The sequence below is a fragment of the Rhincodon typus genome, chromosome 5 (assembly GCF_021869965.1).
Source record: "Rhincodon typus isolate 14 chromosome 5, sRhiTyp1.1, whole genome shotgun sequence".
Lineage (NCBI taxonomy): Eukaryota > Metazoa > Chordata > Chondrichthyes > Orectolobiformes > Rhincodontidae > Rhincodon > Rhincodon typus.
In genome coordinates, this window is record NC_063336.1 from 38494806 (window position 1) to 38515443 (window position 20638).

Genomic DNA, 20638 nt, shown 5'->3' on the forward strand with positions numbered 1-20638 from the left:
GACACTGATCCAGCTCCCGCAGAGCCAGCTCTCAGAGTGAATAGGATGGTCTGACACTCCTGTTTGTATCTGTCAGCCAGGGCTCCCTGATTGGACCAGATTAACAGCCCCAGCCAGGAGATCATTTTCTATGAGGTCCACCCGGCTGACCTCATTACAATCATTATATCCCTCCTCCTCTGAGTCTGAGGACGTATGCCAGGTTTTTTTTTGCTCCTCCTGGCGTGTTTTAGCACTGGGTCAGGTTCCTCCAACTCTACCTCTGATACGCTCGCTGTATAACGCACAGTAGCTTGATCTCACGCCCGGAGCATCTCGGAAGAAATTCATTCTCTTCTTCAGGCAGCGAAGGCGTTGAGGCAGCGACATCCACCATGTTCATCTCAAATTCCGAAGTATCGTCAACGCTTGATGGAGAGGGATAACTCACAGGCACATTTTGCTCCCGCACCTTTTGCGAGTTTTCAGTTTTCATATGGTCAATGTGCTTGTTTGGGACCGTCACACCTACCAAAATCTTATACGCGACTGGACTTGACCTCACGTCAGCCATGCCTCTTACCCATGCAGGGCCATTCCCATGGTTTCTACATCAAACTTTGTCCCCTGAAGGAAACTGTCTCTCTCGCTTAGGGGAGTCTTGTGTCCTGCATCGGTGTTCCTGATGCCGTTTCATCCCCTCTCCACCAGGTCCTGGAAGATCAGATTTACGCAGAGGCTTCTCCCATTCGCGATTCTGCTGGAGCTACCCCAGTAGTTGAATGACGGATGGTCCTAGAATCAAATAGGAGCCGGGACAGTTTGGCTTCTGGTGAAACTGTAGGCTGTTTCTTTTAAGCTTGCCTTCAAAGTTTGGACTGCTGTTTCTGCCAGACCATTGGTTAATGGATGGTATAGAGCAGTCCTCATATGTTGAATACCATTTGACTTTAGGAGATGCTCACATTCACTGCAGGTAAATGGTGGCCTGTTATGTGTGACCAACACTTCAGGAGGTCTGTGTATTGTAGAAGATGCACACAGTTTTCCTATCATCGTCCCTGTGTTTGACAAATGAACTCCATGCACCTCCAGTCACTTTGAGTGGGAGTGCACAATGACTAAAAACATTGAGCCATGAAAGGACCTGCAGAGTTGATGTGTTACGGAGTCCAGGGTTTACCCAGCCATTCCCACAAATGTGGAGGAGCTGCTGGTAGTAAATTTTGTTCTTGTTGACACTCTGGGTGCTGCCCCGCCAACGCACAAATGTCTGTATCCAATCCTGACCGCAGACATAACTTCCCGTCGACATCTTCATTTTGGAAACCACTGGATGACCCTGGTGGAGTTCAGCCTGTATTTCGTGGTGACCTTTACTTGGGACAATCTCTCTTGCTCCGCAAAGTAATGTGGTGTCCTCTACTGTGATCTGGTCTCTCTGGATGCGAAAAGGTTTCAATTCTGGTAGCGATGGCCCTTTGGTCTCCCCCATCACCACGAGGTGTTTCAGTTTTGCCAGGACAGATCCGTCTGCCACCAAAGTCTGATATTTTCAGCTGTGACTGGAAGTGTGTCTTCTGTTACAGACTCTTCCAGTGGCAGTACCAGGGATGGTGTATCTGCCAGCGGGAGGCAGTTCAATGCATCTGCATTTGCTACGTTGCCTCCCGGATGGTGTTCCAACTTGTAATTATACGCACTTAGTATTAGAGCCCACTGCTGACTTCGGCCTGAAGCTATGGGCGACACTACCCTGTCCTCTTTAAGTAGACCTAGCAGGGCTTTGCCGTCCGTTATTATTACAAATTTACATCCGTAAAGGTATCGGTGGAACTTCCTGACTCAAAACCTTCCTTCTCTCTCTGAAGTTTTTACCCTGTACATTAGTCAAAGTCCTGGATGCATACGCTGTTGGGTGTTCCTCTCCATTGGCCTCCTATGAGCTAATGCTGCCCTGATGCCACAGGGGGAGGCATTGCATGTCAATACCAGATCATAGTGTGCCAACACCTTGAAGGATGATAGCTATGGCTTGGCTACACGACCATTTCCAAGGCTGACCCTTTTCTAAGAGTTGAAGCAAAGATGCCAGGGTGGAGGCCAGGTTATGTATGAACCTTCCATAATAATTCACCAATACAAGGATAGACCTAAGCTCTGGTACTGACTTGGGAGTTGGGGCACCTTTGATCTCCCTCAATTTATCTTCCAACAGGGGTGATCCGGTCTTGTCAACTCGATAGCTCAAATCACTTGGGGTGCCTGGAACACACATGTTTTCCTTCTGAGGTGAATGCCTGCCCAAGAGAAATGTCTAAGGACCATGTTCTCTAAGTTCTCCTTATTGGTCTCTCTGTTATTAGTACATCATCTAAATAAATGGCAACCTGGGGTAGCCCTTGTAAAATGTTCTCCATTGTCTGATGAAAAATTGCACAAGCTGACAACACCTCAAATGGCAGTCTCCTTTATTGGTACATATCGTTATGGGTGTTAATTGTAGCATACTTCTGGGAATTCTCATTTCATCACAATTTCAATTCGTCATGACTCATGTCCAGGTTTGTGAAGGACAACCCTCCTGCCAGCTGTGCGTATAAATCCTCTATGCGAGAGATTGAGTATTTATTCAGCTGAAAAAAGCAGTTTACCATTTATTAAAACCCCCCACAAAAGCAAACCGATCCTCTTGGGCTTCACAATTGGTACAACCGGTGCTGCCCATTCTGCAAACTGCACTGGTTTGATGATTCCTTCCCTTTCTAGCCTTCTGATTTCCACCTCTACTTTAGCCCGTAAGGCAAGTGTCACTGGGTGGGCCTTGCAGAATTGTGGAATTGCTTCCTGGTCAATATGCAAGGTTTTCTTGGCTCCTTTGATGACCCCTAGACCTTTCTGAAAAGTTTCCAGATATTTAATTAGGACTATTCTCAGGCAGCCACTTTCCAAGTGAAAAATGTTGAGCCAATCCGGGTGAATCTTTCTCAACTAATTTCGCCCCAATCAAGCTTTGGCCTGAGCCTTTTACTACAATGACCAGTAACTGAACCAGCTGCTTTTCATAAGACACTGGAACCGAAGTTGTGCCCTTAATCTATAAAAGTTCCCCATTATAGATTCTCAATCTTGTGCAAACCTAAGGGTTGGAGTCCAGAACAGATTTTGTGAAAGACTGGTTCTGTGAAGACTGAAATGTCCGCGCCGGTGTTGGTGTCCATTCGAACCGGGTCACTGTTCAACCAGACGTTTATTTTGATTGATTCTGGTTTGCACGTTGCTTAGCTATTTAACTGTTCCAAATCATATATAGGTGGAATTTTCAGGGTGTGCACTCTCCTGGATACCAGCCTATGAGTTATCTTATTCAATTTAGGTCCAGTGGGCCTCTTTTGCTGTCTCGAGACCGCATACTGGCAGCTGCTGCAATGGCTTGTTGGTCTGGACCCTGATAAATATTTAACTGTTTGGCCAAGAGGATGACTTTGTTTTAGCAGGTTTTGCGGTGGACTGACCTAAAGTCCTTTTGTTCAGAATATGCCCTGAGTCAGGCTATGCAATTGCTTTCCCTCAAGTGGTGTTCTCCAAGCTCATTCGGCCTGGCGAGGGTGTCCATTTCCATTGGAATGTCTTGCAATGCATTTACTCTTCTTGCTGCATTTTCCAATGATAAAGCCAGTTGTAGCACCTGTTTAACGTCCAGTAGGCGCTTTTGCATGGCTAAATCATTAATTCCACATACCAAACTTTCTCTCAGCATGTCATTAAGGATTAAACCAAAGTCATGTGCCTCTGCCAGTCATCTTAACCGAATCAAAAATCCTAATATGGATTCACTTGGTTCTCAAATTGCTGAGTAAAACCAATATCATCTCAGAATTAGAGGAAGCTTGGAGTTATAATATTCCTTAACCAAATCTGTCAATTCTTGAAAGGCTTTAGTGTCTGATGTCTCAGGGAAGCTAGGTTCCTAATGACCAAAAAAAGCTGTGTGCCCACAAGCTGCCAAGGGAATTCCTTGTTGCTTCTCATTTGCTCCAATGTCATTTGCCCAGAAAAAATAATGCATTCTTTCCACATACTGGCCCAGTTTTTGGCAGCAGGATCAAGCGAGTCAAGCTTTCCTAATGACAGCATGATGCCAGAAATGCTTAATGCAATTCAGAGACGGCTGTTGTGAGCGAATTTCTTCAGGATCATGCTTTTTTCTCGTCATCACTGAAATAATTCTACAGAGGCCTGTATCCTGTAACCAAGTCACCCTTTATTTACACGTGGAGAGCCCTTGACCCTGATCCAGCTTCCTCAGAGCCAGCTTTCAGAATGAACAGGATGTCTGACACTGCTGCTTTTATCTATCAGCCAGGGCTCCCTGATTGGACCAGATTAACAGCCCGAATCCCTGCTGTAATCAGACTTTTGAATGGACCTCTTTAATGTTAATGTTGATCTCTTTCTGCACCTTCTTAACAGTTGTAACTTTGTATCCTGCATCCCGTTCTGTTACCTTGATGCTCTTGGATACTACGATCTATCTGTAAAGCGCATAAGACGCCACTTTTCACTGTACCTCAGTACACGTGACAATAATAAATCAAATAACATTAAATCAAATCAATTAGGAGACTCATGTTATTTGAGGTCCCTCTGGCTGACCTTGTTACAATGATTACAGAATGTGTGGTGGGGGAATGACTGTTGTCAATTTAATGAAAGAAGGGAAGATGAAGGAAAAAAAGTGCTGTGTATACCCCATAGTATGTTTTTCTCTTTGTTCATTGATGTGGGCATTGCTGACTAATCCAACACTTATTGTCCAGTTCAAATTGCTTGGAAGGTAGTAGAGAGCTGCTTTCTTGAACTGCGTGTGTGTGTGTGTGTGCGCGTGTCACACCACAGGGCAGATCGGAAGGGAGTCCCAGAATTTGACCTAATAACAGTGAAGGGTGAAATACTTCCAAGCCAGGATGGTGTAAGGCTTGGAGGGGAACCTGTAAGTCATTCTGCTCCCTTTGTGCCACAGCATACTGCTGTAATTTAGATGTGCGAAACCCAAGAGAAACTCAACATTTGTTGTTACTGTGAAAGGACTTCATATTGGTTCTTCAACATTTCAGATAGTTTTGCTTGTTGCCTTTTTAAGGAGTTTCAGGCCAAAAGGTTCTTCCCTTTAATTAAACTCTCAGCCATCTCTTGATTTAATTGAGATGATATCCTGGAAGAGAATGACTAGAATTTCCTGGATGTTGAATGTCAGCCCATTCAAATTTAGAAAAGGTCATACGCAAAGCAAGTCAATTGCACAGTCTTGTTTAAGTCTGAATTATTTGCTCCTCGCCTGAAAATGGCAGAAATGTCATTGTATAATAGGATTAGTACAAGAATCTGAACTGCAATCATTTTTTTAAAAAACTGCTTCGTGTATATTTAGCATACATAAAGCTGCAAAAGACTCCATATTGGCCACGTTGTGATTTTCTTAATATGGAATAAGTAATGTAAATGCAGTTATTTCAACAATCACATACAAGAATAAACAAAATGATATTACCCGCTCCCTTGGTTAGAGATGCTACCATTGCCTCTTCCTAGGATTCTTCCTTCAATTATGTACATTCAATTCTATCTATTTCCTGCTTTTTTCCTGTCTCCCTTCCTTCCTCCCTTCCTTCCATGTCTTTAGATCATCCTCTGGTCTAGGGTCTGAGGTTCCGCTACTGTTCACTTTACTTTGCCTGTAAAAGCAAGAAATTAGTATCCAAACTCACCTTTGAATTGTTCAATGATAGGAATAGGAGCAAAGAATTTAGCCCATTGAGTCTGCCTCACCATTCAATATCATAAATGTTTAGTGCCTTTTCCCGTAGAAATCTGTTCATCTCTACTTTAAACATACTCAATAACTGAGCTTCCACGGCCTTAAAGGGCAGAAAATTCCAAAGGTTCACAATCTTCTAAGTAAAAGAAAAATTCTCCGCAGTCGTGTGAATTCTCCCTTATTTTAAAATTGTGTCCTGATTCTAGACTCCCCAGCCAAGGGATGCATATTATCTGTATCTATCCTGTCTGTCCCTTTAGTTATCTTGTGAGTGTAAAGAAGATCACCTCTCATTCTTCTAAACTTTAGCAAATGCAGGCCAGTTTTCCCAATCTTCCTAGGATAATCCTTTCATCCTGGGAAAATTTCTGATGAACATTCATTGCACACTGTCAATGGCAATAATATCCTTGCTAAAGTAAAGGGAATAAAACTGCACACAATACTCATGATGCAGTCTAACTAAAGTTCTATATGATTCAAATAAGTCTTTGCTATTCTGGTGCTTGAACCCCTCTTGCACTTACATTTACATAGTGACTTTCATGAATACCAGATGCCTCAGAGTGCCAATTTACAACCAGTGAATTACTTTTAACTTGTGGTTGCTGTTGTACTATAGGAATTGTGACAGTTAATATACACATAGCAAACTCCCATGAACAGATATGTGTTGATGATAGGATTTGTTTTTGTGATGTTGATTGAGAAATCAGTATTAGGTACAACTCCTCCTCTTTAATGTAGTACACAGTGCCTGGGTTTTGTGTCTCACCTGAAATCCACTAATGTGCAATAACTCCGTACAGTGCTGGAGCATCAGCCAAGATTGTTTTGCTGAAGTCCTCGGATAGGCTTAATCCCACAAAACTGCAGCTTAAGAAAATTGCTATCAACTGAGCCACTGATGACACGATGTGGTTGTGTGATCCTCTTACCAGTAATTCTCACAATATGATCAATCTGTTTCAGCTTCATAAGAAATAAGAGCAGGAGTAGGCTATTCAGCCCATCAAGCCTCTCTGTCATCCAGTAAGATCATGGCTGATCAAATTGTGACATTTGTTCCAGTTTCCTGACTGTAACCAATAGCCCTTAACTCCCTTTTTGTTTAAAAATCTGCTCATCCTATATTCCATGATCTGGCCTCCATTGCTTCCTGAGAATTCTCAAGACTAACAACAATCTGAGAAAAGAAATTCCTCATTTCTGTATTAAATGGGAGTTCGCTTATTTTGGAACTGGATCTCGGTTCTGGAGTCCCCAAAATGAAAGGAAGCACCCATTCAGTATTTTACCTGCCAAGTCCTCCCTTATGTTTCAGGAAGGTCAACTCTCATTCTTCCAAACTCCAATAAGTATAGTTACAACCTGCTGAGCCTGTCCACATGAGAATTTATTTGTCCCAGAAATCAGCAGAATGAACATTCTCTGAACTCTCCTAATGCAATTATATCCTCCTTAAATAAGGAGACCAAAACCATACACAGTATTCCAGGTGTAGTCTTACTGATAACCTGTACAGTTGAAACAGCACTGCTTTACTTTTATTCTGTATCATCCATGCAAGAAAAATGAACAATCTGTTAATCTTCTGAATTAATATCTGCACAAAAATACCCAGATCCTGCAGGCATTCAGCAGTCTCTTCATATTTGAATAATATATTGTTTCTGTTCATCCCACCAAAGTGGAAAATCTCACATTTTCTCACATTATGCTCTAACTGCTAATTTTTGCCCAACTCACTTAGTCTTTACATATTCCTCTACAGACCATTTGTGGCCTTCTCGCAACTTGTTCTCATATCTGTTATATATTATCAGTAAATTTGGCTGCAATGCAGTCTGTCCCATCATCCAAGTCATTGACATAGAATTCCCAACCTTTAATTTGGTTTTGTTGCTAATTTGATATGTCCAATCTGTATGAGAATAAAAATTGCCCACATTTATTACAGCATCTTTCTTACAATTCACCAATGTTTCTTGATTTAAATTGTATCCTACAGTGTAGCTACAATCATGGGTGTTATAACCCATTCTAACCAGTGACCTCTTTTCTTTCCTATTTCTTAACTCTACCCAAACTGTTTCTACATTTTGATCCTTCAAACCGAAATCACTTCTCACCATTGTACTGATCTCACTCTTTATTAACAGAGCTACCTTCTGAAGTGTCATATAGCTTTCAATACTCAGGTGTCAGCTTTAGTCACTTCCAACCATGTCTCTGTATGGCTGTCATGTTAATTCATGGGACGCAGTGGTACAGTGGTACGGGCTTGGAGCTTGTAATCCAGACACCCAAACTAATGCTCTGGTGACATAGGCTTGAATCATCTCTGGCTGTTAGCAACATTTCAATTCAAACAGTAAATACGAAATTTTTGAAAAGTGGGCCGAATGGTAACCACACAACAGTTATCAATTGTTGTAAAAAGCAACCTGCTCCACTAATGTCGTTTAGGCAAGGAAAATCTGCCATCCTCACTTGTCCTAGCCCACTTGTGACAGCAGACTCACAATAATGTGGTTGACTTCTACTTGCCCTGTAGATTGGCGAAGCAAGCCATTCAGTTCAAGGGCAGCTGGGATAGGCAGCATATGCTGGCCTTGCTAGCAATGCCCACATCCCATGAAAGAACAAACATACAATACTCACTCATATCAATGAGTGCCATTAATACAGCTCTCTTGGTACAAATGCTCTGTGCATTTTGATAATAAGCCTTTAATTCTGACTTTTCACCATTTTTGCTAACTGACTTTCTTCTGGTGCACTGTTAGATTTGGTACTCAGATTTGCACCTTTAGATCTACTGATGGCAAATCTGGGCATGGAAACCCCATTTGGTGCTGATATTGGGACCGTGAAATCTGTGCTGAAATCTAAACCTTGAGTTCAGTTCAGTACGTGACTAAGTGGCACCTATGCCTACAGAGCCTTTAGGTTCTTTTTTAAAAAAGCTTTAATAGCTAGACTTCATTTTGAATCATGTTGAGAATATTAACCTTGTGTTCTGTAAATAAAAAGGACTGTGTCCTTAGGTTAATGATATATACCTCACAGAATAATAAAGGATTTTGCTTTCTTTTCAGAGGTGTGGAGCTACCTCATTTGACAGTCCTGATCAGAATGCCCTATGTGTTCGCATGCTAGGTAAGATTTTTATTTACAAGCTCAATATGCAGAGTTTAAAATTTAAAATTCCAAATGCTTTATCTTGTTTTATGTAATGTTTTGTTCATTCTACATTCTATGTATAATATATATATAATGTGTGTGTATATAATATATTTTTTATATATATATAAAGCTTTTGCTACCTCGCCATCAGTGTCTTTGTTTAAGGATTTACGGATTGTGCGCTCTGGATTGAAATTACTTCTGGTTCTTATTCCAGGGTTGTGGTCCATTATTGGTTACTGCAGCCCTGCGTATAGAATGGACAAAGTAGCCAACAATTCCTGCTCTTGATTGCTATCTGATAATCTTTCTTGGAAAGAGTATGCCTGTTTGTCTGTGTCCGGTAAGGATACTCTTGTCTTGACTATGAGGTTAGAAATTCAGGGCTCACCATGAGTTTCTGGGAACCAAATTAACCATACATTTTAAGAATGGCTCCAGGAAATTTACCATGAATTTCAATTTTGATAATGAAAGCCCAAGTATTTGACTAATATCTTTCAGGGATGTGATCCTGACAGCTTTTTTTGGTCTTAGTCTGTAAGACTATAAGATATAGGAGCGAAAATAGGCAGCACAGCCCATCAAGTCTGCTTCCTCATTCAAATGAGATCATGGCTGATCTGATCATTTTAAACTCCATTTTCCTGCCCTATCCCTATAACCATTGATTCCTGTAAGGATTAGAAATCTCTTTATTTCAGCCTTGAATATACTTAACAAGTGAGCCTTTATATCCCCGTGCAGTAAAGAATTCCACTGATTCACTGCCCTCTGAGTGAAGAAATTCCTCCTCATCTCTGTCTTAAATGGGCAAGCCCTTGCTCTGAGATTATGTTAGCTGATTGAGGACTGCCCCAGAAGGTGAAACAACTTCGCTACATCTATCTTGTCAAGCCACCTAAAACTTTTATATGGTTCAATAAGGCCACCTTTCATTCTTGTAAGCTCCAATGTGTAAAAGCTTCTCAACATCTCATCATAACCCTTCCATTTTAGGCAATCTACCTAGTGAATCTTCTCTGTACAGCCTCCAGTACCAATATATCTTTCCTGAGATGTGGGGCCCAAAACTATTCCCAGTAATCCAGCTATGGGTTGACTCGTGCCTTGTATAGTTTTAGCAGGATTTCCCTATTTTTATACTTCATTCCCTTTTGCAATGAAGACCAATATACCATTTGACTCCCTGCTGAACCTGAATGCTAACATATTGTAATTTACACATGAGGACTCCCAAATTCCTCTGTGCTGTAACTTTTTTCATTTAAATAATATTCAGCTCTTCTATTCTTCCTGCCAAAGTACAGAACCACACATTTCCCCACATTATATGCTGTCTGCCAAGTCTTTGTCCACCCACGTAACCTGTCTGGCATCTGTAGACTCCTTGTGTCATTCTCTCTACTTCCCACTATTTTGATATTTAGTTCTGTTTCCCAGCATGTTGTTGCCTTCTAATGTGCTCAGGGAACTTAGTGATGATCAAAAAACGTTGTTGTGTCCATATTGCTCACATTCTAAGAATGAAAGCTAAAAATTCTGGAATATTCAATCACTATTCACTGTGCCCACTATCATAAATAAGATGTTGGGTAAGATACTACAGTCTTCTTGATGCTAATAGAACTATAGCAAGTATCATTATTCATAAATAAAGAAAATTAAAAAGATGGCTTTATAGTACCATGTTCATTATTGAACCACAAATATGGGTCATTCATTACAGAAGAAATGTTAGCCCTACAGTAATGCAGGATGAAACTTATATATTTGGACCTTTAAATCAAGCAGCAGCATAGTTTGTGGCATTAGGTCCCATGTGAAAATTTGTATAATTTCAGCCACATCATTAACTCGAACCTAACTTTTCCAAAGTAAATTAGAAACTGCAGCTGTAAATGTGACAGCATCCGTTTTCCTGGATGTTCCGGGAAGATAGTGTAGCACTTGGAATAACTGTGAAGCAGACTGAGCAAGAGAAAGGAGGAGCCTGTGTTTCTGAAATAGTGTGAGAGAGAGCAGGGACAGCAGCTTTGTAAAAAGCAGGCGAGAGAGTAGAGTCAGCACCTTCCCAAATAACAAGAGAGAGTGGGACAGCAGCCTCATGAAGACCTGAGTAAGAAGGGCAGCAATAGTGGGAGATAAAAACTGCCCACAGACAGCCCCTTTAACTTGTTTCTTCCTGTAACAGCCCATGTCTGACATCACAAGAAAATAGGTAATCGATGGGACCATGTCCTTTGATTGGCCAATTGGTTTCAATCAGGAAACATTATTACATCTAACACTACAGTTAAGAAATTCATCTTTAAAACATTTAACATCCAAATTCATTAATTGAATAGATTAGAAATGGCTGGTTAATGGTAATGTGTTGCAGCTGTAGTATGTAGGAGTTGGTGGATGCCAGGGTAATCCATGGTGATCACATCGGCAGCAAATGTTAGCTGCTCAAGAAACATCAGCTTATTAGGGAGGGGAAAGGGTACCTGGATAGTATGTTTCAGCACACAGTCATAACCCTTAGATTAATTACATTAAATTTGATCTTGGCTAGGGACAGGAGGGTATGACTATGAGTGAGGCAGATATTGGAATCCAGAACTTACCTTTGGAGGAGCCTCAGACAGTTTCTTAATCGAATAGGGACAAGGTGTGGTGTGGATGAGGGCACAGACTGCAGTCAGGATAAGCAAACTGACAGTAGCAGCATGGTCCAGAACGTTGTTTAAGTGGGGAGAGAAAAGAGAAAGGTAGCAGCAATAGTGGATAGCATAGTTAGGGGAATCGATGCAGCAAAGACAGAGAGTCCCGAAGGCTGTATTGCCTACCTGCTGTCATGATTCAGGGCATCGCTTCTGGGCTGGAGAGGAATTTGGAGTAGGAGAGGAAGGATCTAGTTGTCATGGTACCGGTGACATACATAAGCATAGGAGAGAGTTTCTGTTGAGGGATTATGACCAGCTTGGGGCAAAATTAGAAAGCAGAACCACAAAAGTAATAATAATGATTGCAACTTTAGCCATATGTAAATTGGCATAAGGTAAATAAGATTTGAGACTCAAAAGTGTGGCTTGGAAGTTTGGTGTGGGAGAAATGAGTTTCAATTCATGTGATGCTGGTACCAGTGGGGGAAAGAGGGAGCTTTTCCATTGAGATGGGCTTTATTTGAACCATGCTGGATCCAGCGGTCCAGCAAATCATATAAATAGGGTGTAGATGGGGCTTTAAATTAGTTATTGGTGGGAGGAGAGGGTTCAATTGAAGGGAAGTTTAATAAGTCAAAAAGAAACAGGAGATCAGAGGGTCAGGGTAGGGAAGAGGGAAAAATAATCAAAATGTGACAGAAAGGGGTAGAAAATACACAGAAAAATGCCACAGAACTTTGAACCAGAGAGAGTAATAATGGTAAAAAGTCAAAGCTTAAGGCAGTTTATATGAATGCACATAGCATTTATAAGAAGAGAGATGAGTTGACAGCATTTATAAGAAGAGAGATGAGTTGACAGCATAAGTAGAAATCAATGAATATGATTTGATAGATACTACAGGGACACGGTTGCAGGGCGATCAGGACTGTGACCTCAATATTCAAGGTATTCAGCATTCCAAAAGAATGTTAAAAAGAAAATGGAGATGGGTAGTTTTGTTAATGAAGGTATCAGTGCGGTGATGAATGTGAATTCGGTTGAATGGAAATAAGGAATGGCAAGGGAAAAAAGTCATGGTTCGGAGTCATCTATAGGCCGCTGAAGGCTTACCTCACTGTAGAACAAAGTATACATCAGGAAATAATGGAGGCACGTAAAAATGGCACTATAATTGGCATGAGTGATTTCCATAAGCTATACAAAAGCCTGGTTCAGCCACATCTGGAGTATTGTGTCCAGTTCTGGTTGCCTCATTACAGGAAAGATGTGGAAGCGTTGGAAAAGGTGCAGAGAAGATTTACCAGGATGTTGCCTGGAATGGAGGGAAGGTCTTATGAGGAATGGTTGAGAGCGCTAGGGCTTTTCTCTTTAGAACAACGAAGGATGAGAGGTGACTTGATAGAGGTGTACAAAATGATCAGAGGTATAGATAGAGTGGACAGCCAGAGACTTTTTCCTTGGGTGGAGGTAGCTATTATGAGGGGGCATAGTTTTAAAGTGAGTGGAGGTAGATATAGTGAAGATGTCAGAGGTAGGTTCTTTACTCAGAGAGTGGTAGGGGCGTGGAATGCATTGCCGGAGAGGGTAGTGGAGTCGGCCTCAGGGGCATTTAAGCGGCTATTAGATAGGCATATGGATGATAGCATAAGGTAGGGGTGGAGGTTAGATAGACCTTAGGTTTAGGGTAAAAGTTCGGCACAACATCATCGGCCGAAGGGCCTGTACTGTGCTGTACTGTTCTATGTTCTATGTTCAATCTGCATATTGACTGGACAAGGGCAACATGGGGAATTTCTGGAGTGCATCAAGGATGGCTTCTTAAAGCAGTATGTTACAGACGTACTGGAGAGACAGGCTACTTTATATCTAGCAATACGTAATGAGATAGGATTCATAAGAGGTCTCATTGTTAGGGATCATCTTGGAGGTAGTGATCACAGCACAGTAGAATTTCAAATTCAGTTTCAGAGCAAGCAAGTCAAGTCTCAAACTAGATTTCTATAATACTTCACAAAAATTTATTCCACTCAAAGAGAAGGACTCTGTAAGAAAGATAAACAACATGTGATTAAAAAAGGTTGTCAAGCAAAGTGTCCAATCAAAAACTAAGGCCAGGCGATTGGGAATGTTTGAGGAACCAGTTGCAAATGACTGAAAAGATAATAAAGAGGGAGAAAATTGATTATGAAAGTAAGTTGGCAAGAAATAGATAAACAACCAGCAAAAGCTTCTACAGGTGTATAAAATGAAAGAGAATAGCTAAAGTAAGTGTGGGACTCTTGGAGAATGCAACTGAGGAATTGATAACAGCGAACAGTGGAGGACACTATAAACATCCCAAAAATGAAAGGTAAGCAGGGTGCTCACAGGAGAAAAGATTTTGTGACAGCCTCTATCACAAGAAACAAAGTGTTTGACAAACTAATGTGATTAGAAGCAGACAAGTCAGCAGAACCTGATGGTTAGCATCTAAGAAGGTAGCTGCAGAGATGGTGGAGGCATTGTTTGAAATATCCTAGAACTCACTGGATCCTGGGACAGTTCCAGCAGATTGGAAAACTACTAATGTAACACCCTTTATAAAGAAAGGATGGAGACAGAAAGCAGGCAACTATAAGCTGATTAACCAAACATCTGACGTCGGGAAAAGTCTAGAATGCACAATTAAACAGAATGTTTAGAAAAGCTTAGCACAACCAAACAGAGCCAATGTAGTTTTGTGAAAGGGAAATCATGTTTGACAAATTGGTTACAGCTCTTGAGTATAACAAGCAGGTTTGATAAAGGGGAGCCTGTAGATGTAGTGTATGTGAATTTAGAGAAGCCATTCAATAAGGTGACACATTAAAGGGTTACTGCACAAGATAGGAGCTCACGCTAGCGGGGACATGTGTTAGCATGGATTGAGGATTGGTTAACACACAGAAAACAAAGTGTTGGGATTAATGGATCTTTTGCAGGTTGAAAAGACGTAATGAGTGGAGTAACAAAAGGATCAGTCCCAGGCCATCAATGATTTACTATCCATCTGAATGACTTGTAAGAGGGTCAGACTGACCAAATTTACCAATAATACAAAAATAGATGGGAGGGCGTGTTGTGGTGAGGACATAAGGAATCTGCAAAAAGAACTTCTGTAGGTTGAGCAAAAACTGGTGTGTGGAGTTTAATGTAGAAAACTGTGAGGTCATGCACCTTAGTAGGAAGTATCAAAAGGCAGACTATTATTTAAATAGAGAAAAACTCAAAAAAATGCAGCATGGAGGCACCTAGGTGTTGTTGTATTTGAAACACAAAATGTTAGCATGAAGGCACAGCAAATAATTAAGAAGGTAAATGGAATTTTAGCTTTTATTGCTAGGGGGTTGGAGTTCAAAAAGGCATGTCTTGTTAAAACCTTCTAGGGTGTTATTGAGACTGCACCTGGAGTATTGTGACAGTTTTGGTTCCTGTATTTAAAAAAAGATATACTGGTATGGGCAACTGTTCAAAAGAGATTCACTAGACTGATTCCTGTGAAGACGTGGTTACTTATCAAGAAATGGCTAAACAGGTTATGCTTTTATTTATTAGAGTTCTGACGAATGAGAGATGACTTATTGAAACATACAGATTCTGATGGGGCTTTACAGGGTACATGTTGAGGAGGTGTTTCCATTAGTAGGAGAATCTCAAACTAGAGGACATAGTCAATTTTTCCACCAAGCTACATGGCTACATGCACGCACAGCCACTGCAAAGTCCTGCACATGGTGAGCGGTGATGGCACATCAGTCGCAGCATTGACTTCCAGTTCCGGAAGTTGCTATGAACTTCGGAGGCCTGCACAGCCAGAATAACAATTAAGAGAGAATGCTGGACATAGTTACAGGATAAGAGGATGCTCATTTTAAACGGAGACATTATGGAATTTCTTCAGCCAGAAGCTAGTGAATGTCTGGAATTCTCCATTCCAGAGAGCTATGGAGGCTAGATCACTGAAAGTACTTAACGAGGAGATAGATAAATTTATGAACGAGCTGACAGATATGATGAGCTGATATGTAAGAAGAGTTGAGGCCTGGGACAGATCAGCCGTGACCTTGTATTGGAGCAGGCTTGAGCATCTAAATGACTACTCCTGCTCCTAATTCTTAAATTCTTAGATTGATTTAGAAATATGTATTTTCCATGTTGACTGGATCTCTGCAGAATGAAGTTCTGCTTAAAGCAGGGAATGATGAGAAAAGATGTGATAGAGATCAAGGCCTGAAGTGTTTCAATGATGTAAATAAAGAGTAACTGTTTATAATGTCCGAAGGGGAAATAACTAGAAGGCACAGATTTAAGGTGATTAGGAAAGGAACAAGAGGGACCATGAGTTATTATGCAATGAGTGTTTAGGATTTGTAATGCATTAGCTAATAGGGGCACAGATTCAGTATAACCTTCAAATAACCTTCAAATGGGAATTGGATAAATCTTCAAAGGGGGGAAATTGCAGGGATTTGGAAAGGGATTACTTATTGGATTACTCTTCTAAAGAACTGATGCTGGTTTGTTGGATTGAGTAGCCTCCTACTGAGCTGCTGTGTTCTATGGCTAAGTGTAATGATGCAGACTAACATGTGGCTTCTAAATGTCCCGCTATGAGAGTCAATTCATATTGTTATGGCCAAGTTTGGATCGAGTGCACTGTAACTACACATTGCTTGAAATAAGGAAGTATAATTTTTTTTTAATCCTTCTATATAAACCCCGCAGATGTCCACATGCACCAATCATAAGAAGAGTTTCCTCTGCAAAGATTAATTTTGTGAAAACCAGTTTAGCCAGTATTTGTTACTTCTTTGAGGAAAAAAGGATAATGTATGAAATGATCAAGGTGGCTTTCAACCAGTGTCCTGGTAAAAGTGGAGGGGTGTCACTGAACCTAGGCAGTTATCACTGGGACCTTTGCAGACACAGTCCAAACTGGAATTGTCACAAATTCAGAGGCTTTTTTAGAGGACAGCTACATCAGTTTTTTAGATATTACACTGTACTCTAAAAAAAGGGTTTCTTCAGAAAGACAAAGGATGTACTGTGTAGCTTCTCTCTTTCAGCTGGCTATATCCTAACTGCACTCCCAACAATATCAAAAAGCGTTTGACAGCCATAAACCCAGGCAAATGATTTCCAGTAAATCCAGCAGTTAACTGAAGACAAGTGACTGGCAGTTTCACAGGCTTGACTTTTCAGTTTGCTTCAGTCATATGATTTCTAAGTGGTTTTGAAAATTAAATTGTCACTATTTCCATGATCTGTCTGAAAAAAAAGCAGGTTCAGATATCTTGTTGACATGGCAAATGAGCCAATCTTAAAAAAGAAATGAAGCATCTTCAGTACAAAATATCGAGAAATGAACTATAACAATCTGAGTCATTGTACTTTTGTTTACTAAAGTGTTTGGCTATTGAGATTCTGTTTACTTAGATACCTTCTTTAAATAGTTCATTTTGTGATATGGTTTAATTGTTCAGCCTGGATTATAAAAACAAACCTTCAGTAAAGCAAAACCTGCGTTGAATATAATGTATTTACTTGAGCGTGTCTTCAAGGCATTTATACAGAAAATGCTTGAAACATAACAACTCAGAAATTCCAGCCTCAGAGAGAATTTAGGAACAAAAACAAAGTTGCTGGAGAAGCTCAGCAGGTCTGGCAGCATCTGTGAAGGAAAAAACAGAGTTAATGTTTCGGGTCCAGTGACCCTTCCTCAGAACCCCACTTCCTGTAAAGACTCCATCCCATTCTCTCAGTTCCTCTGTCTCCGTCGTGTATGTTCAGATGAGGCCAACTTCGACAAGGGAGCTTCCAAAATGTCCACCTTCTTCCTCAACTGAGAATTCCCCAGCTCTGTTGTCAACAGGGCCCTCAACAAGGTCAGACCCATCTCCTGCACTTCCACCCTCACCGGTTCTCTTCCCTCCGACAACAGCAATAGAGTTCCCCTTATCCTCACCTACCATCCCACCAGCATCCACATCCAGAAGATCATCAGACGCCATTTCCTGCACCTCCAGCGAAATGCCACCAGCAGACACATATTCCCCTCTCCTCCCTTGTCCGCCTTCCGCAGGGACCGTTCCCTCCGGGACACCTGGTCCACACTTCCTTCACCCCCAACACCCCCCCACAGCCCATGGTACCTTTCCCTGTAACCAGTGAAGGTGCAACACCTGCCCATTTACCTCCTCCCTCCCCACTATCCAAGGGCCCAAACATACCTTCCAGGTGAAGCAACACTTCACCTGCACTTTCCAGAATCTGGTCTACTGCATCCACTGCTCACAATGTGGTCTCCTCTACATTGGGGAAACGAAGCGTAGACTTGGCAACCGCTTCACAGAACATCTACGTTCTGCTCGCAAAAAAGACCCTGAACTACCTGTTGCCTGCCACTTCAACGTACCACCCTGTTCCCTGGCCAACATCTCTGTCTCTGCCTTGCTGCAGTGTTCCAGCAAAGCCCAACACAAGCTGGAGGAACAACACCTCATTTTCCGCTTGGGGACCCTACAGCCTCTGGACTCAATATTGAGTTCAATAATTTTAGGGACTAAACTCTCCCATGTCCCAGCCCCCTACCCCACACACCAGGCCTTGTTACCACATAGCCTGCCATTACACACCCCCTGTTGTTAGTCACTAACAGTCCCCATTAACAACTATTCACCCTCCCAGCCTGATCGTTAGCAACTTCTTTGTCTGTCCAACTGTCTTTCGCTCGCTTTGGGCTCTATCCTATCATTTACTTGCTACCCCACCCACCTCCCTATTTTCTGCATATAAACTGACGTGTTCCCAGCCACCATCAGTTCTGAGGAAGGGTCACCGGACTCGAAACATTAACTCTGTTTTTTCCTTCACAGATGCTGCCAGGCCTGCTGAGCTTCTTTGTCTTTGTTCCTGATTTACAGCATCCGCAGTTCTTTCGGTTTTTATCAGAGAGAATTTATCTGGTTTTAGGTTATGTACTTGGCCCACCTATGTACAAAACCCTCCTTTTAAACAGAAGCTTCTGATACCGCATCTTAAATCAAAGTTATTATTTTTGAGGTGCATTTCCCCATTTATGCAATAAGGAAAAGCATCCCCAAACCCAGGTTTTCAGCACTAATATGTAAGATAAACATGAGATACACTTTATTTATGCACACAATTAATGCCTTCAATGTTTAGTGTGAATAAAAGTGCTGTTTCAGATTTTATATATAATTCACAGCCTTTCCTTGAATGCACAGCATCTTTCCAGGAAGGGTACGGAGAAAAAGCAGGAGATTGACACTTGGTAATGATGCTCATTTGAAGATGGGCAGCGTGGCACCTTCTATACTGGAACAATTCTGTGATTCTGTGAGGTTTCTTTGGTTTGGTTCTTGATCCCTACACTCCATAACATTTTCTAACATGCTGCACATTGTACAGATTACCTTGAAGGACTGACCTTTTCAATCTCTTCCTTTGCCTGAGGCATGGTGACCCTCTGGTTAAACCACCACCTTTCTAATGAGAGGGCAGCCTTGTGGTGTTGTAGGACTGTGGTGACTTTACTTCTATGTTACTTAGTACAGGTAATCTTTGTAGCACTTAAAGGATTAGCGCTTTAACCACTAGCTTTTAGCTTAGCTTTGTTTTTCTTGATGGTGGACACAGCCGTTAGTAGAAGCCAAAGTTAACTCGCTGTGGCTATGTCGTCTTATTGACATCATCACCTTGTAGCACTTGTAATTTCTATTCCAAAGTAATAGTATTCCTCAGCCTTTTGAGAGCAATGAAGCCATATTATCACTTAACGCACATTTGCATCATCTTGTTTACTTACACATTATAGAATAAAATAGCAAAGCAAAGTAAAGCAACACTGGCTAATGTACCTTGGCAATTTGCACTTCTGCAGAACATTACTAGTTGTGTGCCTTCTTGACTATCACTTCACATAGTGCTCAAAAATCTAACAATCTCAGTATCGAATAGACTCATATTATCTGATATGTCCAGACCCTGGACGAGCTTCTGCAGTTTTTCAGACCTGAATGGGATACACCAAACCTCTGAATTTCTCAAGAAGAATAACAGGTCAATGTTGTGACCACTGCTTTGGAGGTTACTGGTAGCCTTGACATTGATAGTTGAACTATCGATTTCAAGATTCTCAGTTTTGTATGTTGGTTCAGATTCCATTGTTTTAATTCCTTTTGACCATGACTACATTACAGCATTCAGATTTCTGTTTTTCATTCATGGGATGTGGTGTTGCTGGCTGGGCCAGTATTTATTGCCTATCATGAATTAGCCTTGAGAAGGTGATTGTGAGCTGCATTCTTAAACCTTCCTACTACCATAAGATCAGAAGTGGGGATGTTCACCAATGATTGCACAATGTCCAGCACCTTTTGGGACTCCTCAGATGCTAAAACAGTGCATGTCCAAATACAGCACGACCTGGACAATATTTAGGCTTAGGCTGACAAAGTCACACAAGTGCCAAACAAGACCATCACCAGCAAGAGACAATCTAACCATCATCCCTTAACATTCATTGGCATTACCATCACTGAATCCCCCACTATCAGTGTAACTCCTGACTTCCTGCATTGGTTTGGCAGAGGCAGGGAGTGTTGGGTGTTGGGGAGTGCAGAGGAAGTGTGGAGCAGAGGAAGGGGGAACATGTCCAACAGTGAGGCAAATGGGGGTCTGGTGCACAGTGGCAGAAGGGTGAAGCATGTCTAACAGTTGGGGAAATTGGGGATCAGATCCAAACTGGGGAAAGAGAATGCCAGATTCCAGGAGGTAATAGGTCAGCGACTGGGTGATGTATGTGGTCCAGCAGAGATGTAGTGAAATAATTATGGGGTCAGTTTAATAGTTACTCAGGAGTAGACAATGGATTCAATGGTCTCACTTTTCCTGAGTAACTATTTACTTAAGTTAATCAGAGCCCTCCAATTTAAATAAAGACTTTCACAACAGTTAT

The 20638-nt window shown here is 41.5% G+C and overlaps 1 protein-coding gene across 4 annotated transcripts in view; it reads left to right on the plus strand.

Moving 5' to 3' along the window:
• LOC109935077 (cAMP-specific 3',5'-cyclic phosphodiesterase 7B-like) overlaps positions 1 to 20638 on the plus strand; it is a 143626-nt gene that overhangs the window by 19494 nt on the left and 103494 nt on the right. For all 4 annotated transcript variants that reach the window (XM_048597439.1, XM_048597438.1, XM_048597440.1 and 1 more), the window contains one exon: positions 8899 to 8959. In XM_048597439.1, coding sequence (XP_048453396.1) covers positions 8899 to 8959 — 61 coding nt within the window. The remainder of the gene's footprint in view (positions 1 to 8898; positions 8960 to 20638) is intronic.